The sequence below is a fragment of the Engraulis encrasicolus genome, chromosome 13 (assembly GCF_034702125.1).
Source record: "Engraulis encrasicolus isolate BLACKSEA-1 chromosome 13, IST_EnEncr_1.0, whole genome shotgun sequence".
In the NCBI taxonomy this organism is placed as follows: Eukaryota; Metazoa; Chordata; class Actinopteri; order Clupeiformes; family Engraulidae; genus Engraulis; species Engraulis encrasicolus.
In genome coordinates, this window is record NC_085869.1 from 31,399,846 (window position 1) to 31,409,845 (window position 10,000).

At 44.1% G+C, this 10,000-nt stretch overlaps 1 protein-coding gene across 3 annotated transcripts in view; it reads right to left on the reverse strand.

Annotated features, from left to right (window-relative positions):
- Nucleotides 1–10,000, reverse strand: part of rev1 (REV1 DNA directed polymerase) — a 50,501-nt gene that overhangs the window by 22,159 nt on the left and 18,342 nt on the right. For all 3 annotated transcript variants that reach the window (XM_063213695.1, XM_063213694.1, XM_063213696.1), the window contains 2 exons: nucleotides 9,155–9,508; nucleotides 2,287–3,065 (listed from right to left, as the gene is read on the reverse strand). In XM_063213695.1, the coding sequence (XP_063069765.1) occupies nucleotides 2,287–3,065; nucleotides 9,155–9,508 (1,133 nt within the window). The remainder of the gene's footprint in view (nucleotides 1–2,286; nucleotides 3,066–9,154; nucleotides 9,509–10,000) is intronic.

Sequence of the window (10,000 nt, forward strand, 5' to 3'; positions counted from 1 at the left end):
GTGCCAAGGCTGTGCGCGAGACTGAGGGGGAAAAGACTGAGGGCAGGGTATGCATTATAAATGAAAATCATTTCCCTCCAACACAATACATCATCATTCCATCTCCCCTCCTGTCTGCTCCCTGGTCATTAAACTTGTTACAGCAGCATAAAGCACTCACTACACGCTACAGACGCACACATGCAGAGCACCCAAACACACACATGCAGTCGCACACAAACCACACGCATGCACTATAGAGCTCGAAAGTGACGTCACTTCCGGCGTTTTTAGCCGCAAATCGTAGCATGTAATCCAATGGCGGTATTAAAATGATATTTCGATCCCCTTCGAGTTGTGCCACGAGCTCCATATATGTTGTTTCTGATATTTTTGCTTAATTTTTCGTACAAACCCCCAAACTTTTTAGAAAGCTGTGTTTCTTCACATTTGTCATGCCGACGGCCTCGGAACAAAACATTGATACTTCTGCATGAATAATCTTTATCTAGCCTCTTAAACAGCATATTTGTAGCCCAGCGCATATCATGACTGAGATCAGAAGATATTTACACGCTACCATGTTGTTAGATGGTCAGCTTAGGTCCCGTGAAACGCGGAACTAAGGGGCGGGACTTTCGAGCTCTATGCCATTCATATACGACACACACACACACAGCCGCAAACCTAGACTTCCAGATTGACAAGGAGGACACATTCACATTCAATTTCATCTCAACACACACACACACACGCACGCACACACACACGTCGATAAGACACTCACACCCACATGGATACAAAGACTCTCTGAAACTAAGGAGCATATATAGCCAGAGGTGGTGTCACAAGCTCTCTCAGTGTCTCTCTGACACCCTCCCTCTTCCTTTCCCTTTTCATCTCTCCATCTTTCCTTTTCTCACTCTTCTTCGTTCTCTCCCCTTATTCCTCCTCTGACTTTTTCTTTCTCTCCCTCTCTGTCGCTCTCTCTCTTCCTTCTCCTTCCTTCCTTATTTGCTCTCTCTCCCCTCCTTCCTTTTCGCTCTCCTCTGACATTTAGCCGGCATAACGTCAAATCATGAAGCACTAGTTTAATGAGAATTCAACCGCAGAACTGCACACAGTCAGAGAGAGGGGGGAAGAAAGAAAGAAAGAAAGAAAGAGAGAAAGAAAGAAAGAAAGAAAGAAAGAAAGAAAGAAAGAAAGAAAGAAAGAAAGAAAGAAAGAAAGAAAGAAAGAAAGAAAGAAAGAAAGAAGAGAGAGAGAGAGAGAGAGAGAGAGAGAGAGAGAGAGAGAGAGAGAGAGAGAGAGAGAGAGAGAGAGAGAGAGAGAGAGAGAGAGAGAGGAGACAGTGAAATAGAGTATAAGACAGAGAAAGAAAGACTGACAGATGAGTGGGAGAGGAACAGTTACTCAGATAAAATTGAAGTGGTGTGCGAAATGTGACCCAGTGAATAGCGTGCAATGAATAGTGACTGTACTGCGGTCTCCAACTCCTACAGTGCATTAATATGGGGCATTATGGGGCGTCCGAGCCAATTCAGTAGCTTCCCAAAGTCCCTCCTACTGCCATCCTATGTAGACGGCAAAAAATAAGGAAGCGCTTATGTAGTACGCTACATCCTAATACCCTGGTAAGCTTTCAATCAAGAGGTGAATGGTACCTGGATGACTTTTTACATCCAGTCACATTAGCAGTAGGCAAATGTTGGTTACTTTCCTATCCCAAAAGTCTGCGGGAGTTTGACCATTGTATGGCCATTGTTCATTAGTGCCAATCCGGTTCACAGGTTATGTGACTGTAGTACGTCTGATGTGTGCTTACTTGTGACTGGCTTTCTCCATAGAAGCTACTGGCCAGGGTGCAGAATGGTAGCTACTGGTAAGGAGGCAGTGCCTACCACAGGTTTCAGATGCAGCCACGATTAAGACCCAAACCCTATGGGCAAGTGGCCCGTACATGGTCAGGTGTTGGTGTGCATCTAATCACAGCACCTCCAAATTAATTCTAGAATGGACGTGGACAGTGTGAGTTACCAAGACTGCCCAAGCAAAGGATTTTCTGGAGGCATTAAGGACAATTCTTGAACCACAACTCCACAAATGAGAAATGGTCACTCACAATTGCATAAAGAGCCAACCATTGGGTTGTGCCGCATACATAAAGAGAATCGCAACAGTCAATCTTATCACTGATCGTTAACACCTGAGACAATGCCCGACGTTCATAAATATCGAACTGGCTTGAGGTTCACTATAATACATTCCCTATCATGTTCAATACCATGTTCCATGTGTAATGCCCACCTGAGGTGCGCTGGGCGCGGAGTCTCTTGAGCTTCTCCTTGCCGGCGAAGACGGCGCCCCCTGCTGAGCGCCGGCGTCCCTGCAGGGAGTTGACGTACTCTGCGAACTCGCTCCGCCACGTGGAGATGTGGTGCAGCCGAGAGTACGAGTAGAACTCAGAGATGATGCCGCCCTCCCGCTCGCCCGCGCGTGCTGCCGGCTTTCCCGATTGGTCCATGTTGCTGTGGTCATGTTGTGGGGCGTGGCTTTGGGTGGTGATGCTGTGGTGATGACTGCCATTGAGCCGGACTCCTTTACTGCTAGCTCCTCCCTGTTGCTGCTTGAGGGGCTTTGATAGGTCAGGAGAAGTGGTGGTGGTGGCAGGGGACGCATTCTGATTGGTTGGAGTTGGCAGGGGTGGGACTTGGAGCTGACTAATGGATGAATCCGAGTCGTTGTGTTTGTGTTGCTGAGTAACAGGAGAGACGCGGGGAGGTTGGTAAGAGGGGATGGGACTGGGAGTCCTGGGCCCGGCGTAGGGGTCCGTTTCTGGGCTTACAGCAATGCCAGGGTCCCCCGGTTCATCCAGGGGGACAGACAAACGCTCGGGGACAGAAGAGCCAGGGCCCGTGTCCGTATGCTTTAAGGCACCGTTGAAGGGTGAGTGAGCGTGGCCATTGGTCAGAGGTGACTCTTTGGTCCGCCCACTGGGTGAGGAATGATGTTCCCATTGGTTGTCATCATGGAGGCCGTTCAGTTTGACCCCGCCTCCTCCTTTGGGGTTCCGTAGAGTGCCGTTTCTGTGGGCCAAGAGAAGAGGGGTCAGCATTGCCTGAGAAACATCATAATCATCATCATCATCATCATCCTTCACAGGTAATTAGGGACTAAATGGACCTTTGGTGTGCACAAGTGCACATGCACGCACGCACGCAGGCACGCAGGCACGCACGCACACACGCACAGTTTTTCCATTTGCCTCATTTATTTCCAAAAACAAATGATGAAAACAACACTTTTGACCTTGTGCTCAAAGCGTGTGTGTGTGTGTGTGTGTGTGTGTTGTGCAGTCACACATACAGCTTTTCCATTTACTACATTCATTTCCAAAAACAACTCCACTTTCCATCCCCAACAGATGAAAAAAGCTCATAAATGGCTAATAAATGTACGATGAGCTGATGAGTGCTGAATTATATCTGAGGTGAATGATGCTATATTAATGGCTGTCGTGGTGGTGAACCGATATGCACTTGAGAGAGGCCAACAGCATCAGAGAAAACAAACACAAACCTACACACATGTACACGCACATATAGGCGCACGTACAGGCGCACGTACAGGCACACGTACAGGCACTAAAGCCTTGCAGATATTTTGGTAAAATTAAAGACGAAGCTGCTTTTGGCACGTATTAGGATACAAGCACAATGAGGTAAACTTGACTGTGGTGACTGACACATAGTCTAGGCAGGATTTCTGAAAAGGTGCTTATTTAAGGTCCTGAAGGCAAATCATGTTAATTTTCGGTATACAACTGATTTAGGGGTATTCAAGGGTGCTGAATCCAAATCTGCCGTATGCCGGGCGCAAAAATGTACCGAAATGCCTCAAACGGGCAAAATCCAATATGGCCGCCACCACCGTGTTAAAATCCTGCAATCACTTTTCTTTTGGACTAAATAAGGAATGAATTTGGAAATAGCACATATTTTTATGTTTTCAGACATGGGGAAAGCCATTATGTCATCAGATTTAAGCTCAGATTGGAAGAAAATGATTTTGTCATTGGCTGGCAGCCATTTTAAAAGCAGAGATCCTCATATTGTCAGCGATTTTTAACATTTTTACTAATCTTTCAAGATCCACAGAAAAAATGCTCTTTGTCTCTGTGAACACAAATACTACAGAAAACTGCACTGAACTGTCTACTTTCACCTGAAAAAAGAAGTTTGTGTCTACCTTTTTCCATTCTTTAGTTATGGGCAGTAGAACATGGGATGACACCACAAAAAAGCACTGATTTTTGACCCCAAAATACTGCACTTCTCACTGCCCATATTTTTGCTTTAAGGACATATTGTCTTTGATAGTGTTCATGTTTGATATACAACATTTTCAGGGGGTTTGAAGGGTGCTTAATGCCTTTAATTCCCATAGTACATCAAAATGAAGGAATCCAATATGGCCGCCGTCACCAGTCTACAGTGTACATTTCTTTGATTACACAAGGTAAACTCTTAAGTACATTATGTAGCATCAGGTTTTCATACAAGGAGAATTCATTTCCATACTCAGATTTAAGATAGATATCAAAGGAAATTATTTCAGTGTAGGCTGAATTCATGTTTGCAACAGGAGATTTTCTTTGCCATAAATTGACCATTTGTATTTAAATCTCTCCCTATTTCAATTACACTTTTAATGTATTACACCATGAAAAATGTTTCCACCTCAAACCACCACACAATGTTTCCACACCTCTTCACCCATAAAAAATAAATGCACACAAGAGTCCCTCCTAGTGACGCAACACCTTCAAATCTCCATTGCAAGTCTATGATAATCAGGCAATGAATGTCCCTAAATCGAATATTTTCTAATATTATCCTAATATTACAATGGGAATTACTTCATGTTTGCCGGTTTAATTGCTGTGCTCAGATCACTGTATATCTAGGCCTATAAAGGGGATCAAGAGGCAGACTGATGTGAATAATATATAGAATAGAATAGATTAGAATAGAATAGAGTGAAGATAAGGGAGTGGCATTGTGTGTGTGTGTGCGTGTGCGTGTGCGTGTGTGTGTGAATATATACACAAAGGACATACTCAGGCTGGTATTGCACATCAGTCATCCAAAGTTATTGCATAGATTGTCTTGCTTAATGCACTGTACATATTTCAGCTGAGATGGCCACTCTGTGACAATTATAACCATTAATTACAAGGCTGGTCTTTGTTCTGTAGTACGGCAAGAATTCAGCTCAACACATTGCACTGTATCAATTATTGCACAACAACCGGAGGATGGAAGGAGATCAGGGGAACAAGAGATTGTAATGAACAGTCAGACAGTCCATGTGTGTGAAATGTGGTTTTAGTCTTTGGTCCTTACTTTGATGATACATCTGTAGTGCCAATGATCCATCTATAGAGGCCCAAGAACTCAGAACCAGGATAGTGTCCAAGACAATGTTTTAGCTCTGTTGAGACAGTGGGAAGTTCAGAAAGGGCTAGGTCTATTCTCGCTATAGGTGTGACTCCTGAATGCAGCAATGATCTCTTTGGTTTTCTTTTCATTTAGAGCTAGAGAAATTTGTCTCGGTCTCTGTATACCCGACTGCCACTTTCAGTCCCTTTTGCTGACCATACTGCAGTCATGGACGGATAGACTTTAGATGGGGACTCAGCATGCAGCCATGTGGGGATCCAGCCCTGCTGAACAGGGGAGCAGGAGGAAAAGAGAGTCTGTCTGTTATCTTCTGTTGGTAGAATTGTGCAAGTATAGACTTTAAATTGGCCTAGTTAAAATATACTGGAATGTACATCTGCAGTGTATCAATAACGGTGCTCAGAGAGAGAGCCAATGGCAGGCAGAAGAGCAAGTGGTAGTTTTAAGGTGCCTAGGCACAGAAATGGGCACCTCCCTGTCTTTCTCACAGCACATGAACACAATATTCAAAAATGGACTGCTAATTAACACATTTTGTCCTAAGCCCTTTTAGGGAAAGGGTGCCCTCTTCCTATCAAATCCGCAATATCTCCGAAGCACATACAAACATGAAATGTGTTACATTTAAAAGCCAATACCCTCCCCTTGCATTGTAATGTGTTCATTCAGCTCTAACATACCCACATAGTTAATAAAACAGCTAAAATCTCAAGATCCTGAAAAACCTGTATATGTGTCTCCAGGACACAATGGGTTAAGTTATACGAGGAGGAGGTATCAAAAATTAGAATGTCCTTGCTGACTTGGAATGTCCTTTTTTGAATATTGTGTTCATGTGCTGTGAGAAAGATCCTTCCTACGTACTTCCGCCAAGAGACTTGACTCCACACTACTTCTGATACCAGTTTTCTGTGGAGCAATGTTGCCGGTAGGATTTGGCCGGTGTTCTGACAAGCGGTCCTACATTGTAATTTTATCCTATGGTAGGATATTCTGTCAGACATGTCTGTTAAACGGTCCTACATCGCCAAAGACAGATGTCAGACATGTTTGTTCAACAACTTATCCTGATTTTTCCGACCATTTCCTTCCCGCTTCCTGCAATCGTGTCAGATCAAACAACCTCCAGACCATGAATACGAAATGAAATGGTAGTAGGGATGGTCAGGACCAGGCTACATTAACTATGCCTAGGTACCTAAAGACTACCACGTGCTCTACTGTCCTTGGCTGTTGATGTCTCGTGTCGGGGGTGTCTGTGTCAGCGATATGTGCCACTAAGGTAATGTCATCAGCATACATTAAAAGTCATACTTTCTTTGTGACAGGCTCTGACTGTCCCACTAATGATCCTAGCCCTCTGGTGATTGCTTTATTGTTGGACAAATGTATATGCACATACAGTCACCCTCCTCTACTCTAACCAAAATTGTTTACTTGGTATACAAAGTTAACCTATTCCTAATCACCCCTCCTGGAGTTGCTGAATTGCAGCAACTGCTTGACTCCATGTACTCCATGCCACTTCTTGCAGATGCAGTGTTGGATGAGGCAAGCACAAGTTGTGATGTCTTTGTGTGCCTTGAGAATACATGGGTTCTAAATTTTGTTTATAACCTGACTGCGAACCTAGCCACGCACAACTCAGCCTCTGATTGTTGGAAACCGCTGTCTGTCAAAAAAATTAGCTCACGTGGTTGGCTGCCAGTGTCTTGCCCCTCTTCATAATATTGTGTTGATGAACAATGAGAACCCATTAGAGATGGGATTTTTGGCTCTTTTTCGAGATCCGGATCTTAGTGGCTCGTTCCTTTCAAAGAGCCGTTCAAAAAAACTGGCTCTTTTGGCTCTTTTTTAAAGTATGTATTCAGTGTTAAGAATGTAATATTTTGACTCTACCTCAAGGTAATTTTGTCCAAACAACAACTGATTATTCTCCTGCGTCTAAAGGCCGTTTTTGGCTCTCTTTGAGGTAAACAATTGTGTTTTTTCCCAAATGTAATTACTCTGGTCGAGGTCACGTGCTTAAAATGAATGAAAAATGAACGAAACAACGGTCGAGTGGCTCCCCCAGCTGTGAACCGGTTCCCATCGTTCACTTCAGGGAGCCGTTCAAAAGAGCCGGCTCGTTCATGAACGACACACCTCTAGAACCCATGTATAAGTGGCAGATACAGGAGCTAAAGCCCTGTCCAATACCACCCATCCCACTTCGGTGAATGGCAGGAGGATAGGAAGGGGTATGTGGGCCTGACTCAATATAGAGATTTGATAATGTGGGGCATTTTATGTAACCATGTGACATCTGAATTAGATAGGACTGATCATTGCAAAACGTCATACTTTGCTTTTGTTGCATTTGCAGCAAAAGTGCCATGCAGTGCATGATATTGTGTGTCCTGCCAAATCACTGGAGAGGAGGAGGTTGATAGGCCTAATGGTTGGGAATGAGTTTACATATATCAAGTAAATTCCTCACAATAACATAAACTGTTTTGATCCACGTTTCACCTTTCCACCATTCAAAGATATAATGTAAGCGCCGCAATAAAATCGGCAAACAATGAATTCCTAATGCACAAAATGTAGATGTGCATATTATATTTAGACACATTCAGAAGTGTAAATTTGTCTCATAATGGAAGAGGTGGATTGAGGTGGACATCTTCATGTTATAATGAGCATTAAAATAAAAGTGGAAGTAGAGAAAACATTTTCATTCAAAAGAACAGCTTATTGACATGAAAGTCAACTGTCATTTGTAAACATGAATTCAACCTATGAAATCACGTCATTTGATTTTAATCTTGAATCTGAGTATGGAGATGAATTCTCCATGTATGACAACCTATAGCTACAATGTAATTAAGAGTCCACCTTGTCTGGCCCATATTTGATTAATTCATTTTGAGGTAGGCCTATTAAAGAGGTTTATGAGCCTAATACACAGCATATTTGAATATTTGAATTAAGCACCCTTCAAAACCCCTGAAAATGCTGCATATCAAACATGAACACTATCAAAGACAATATGTCCTTAAAGCAAAAATATGGGTAGAGAGAAGTGCAGTATTTTGGGGTCAAAAATCAGTGTTTTTTTGTGGTGTCATCCCATGTTCTACTACCCATAACTAAAGAATGGAAAAAGGTAGACACAAACTTCTTTTTTCAGGTGAAAGTAGACAGTTCAGTGCAGTTTTCTGTAGTGTTTGTGTTCACAGAGACACAGAGCATTTTTTTCTGTGAATCTTGAAAGATTAGTAAAAATGTTAAAAATCGCTGACAATATGAGGCTCTCTGCTTTTAAAATGACTGCCAGCCAATGACATAATCATTTTCTTCCAATCTGAGCTTAAATCTGATGACATAATGGCTTTCCCCATGTCTGAAAACATAAAAATAAGTGCTATTTTCAAATTCATACCTTATTTAGTTCAAAAGAAAAGTGATTGCAGGATTTTAACACGGTGGTGGCGGCCATATTGGATTTTGCCCGTTTGAGGCATTTCGGTACATTTTTGCGTCCGGCATACGGCAGATTTGGATTCAGCACCCTTGAATACCCCTAAATCAGTTGTATGCCGAAAATTAACATGATTTGCCTTCAGGTGTCAACTTTTTGGAAAAATGACCCTGACTAACACACACACACACTTAACTTCATACAAAACTACTTCTCCTCACCCCCTACCCACACACAAAAACACACTCACACTCTGAGCTCCAGTTCCTTGTGACTGGACGCCAGCACACCTCCACCCCCACCAGCTGCAGCCAGCCGAGAAGACCCCAGGCTCGGCTCCTCTGCTCCAGGAGGCTCCAGGAGAGAGAGGGTGGCTGCAGAGCCTGCATGGCTGGGTTTGGGAGGCCCGTGGCTGGGCTTGTGTGGCAGGTCGTCCCTGGGGCTGGAGGTGTTGGTGGTGGAGGTGGAGGTGTGCTGGGGGCTGGCGGCTGCGGCGAGGTCGTGCTGGTCCAGCTTGCGCAGACAGATGCTGGGGAAGTTCAGGCCCTTCTGCTTGGCATACAGCTGGTATTGGAGGTAGGAGAGCTGACGGCCCGCTTTGATGCTGGAGGAGAGGAGAGGAGAGGAGAGGAGAGGAGAGGAGAGGAGAGGAGAGGAGAGGAGAGGAGAGGAATTAGAGACGAAGAGGAGAGGGGAGGAGAGGGGAGGAGAAGAGGGAACACAAAAGCAGGAGAGAGGAAAAAGGAGTGAAAAGAAGAATGGAGGAATGGCGATAGATAAGAAACTAAACATTAACATCAGCTGGGTGAGAGAACTCATTGCGGAGTAATAGCATTCGAGAACCACAGGCAGACTCCTAAACAGCAGTGAACAAAAACGTGAAACTTTGAAGCTTCTGCTTGAAACCAAATCAATGAAGGCAAAAAACATCCAAGGCCCTCAAACAAAACACTGGAAGCTTTGGCTTAGCGGCAATCAATGGAGGCCTTCTCACCACACCGTCAGGCCTTAACACATCGACGCTGGATGCTGCATAGCGCAACATTGACCCAGCGGCCTGAAGCTGCATGGACGCTGCATTCAGGTTCATGAGATT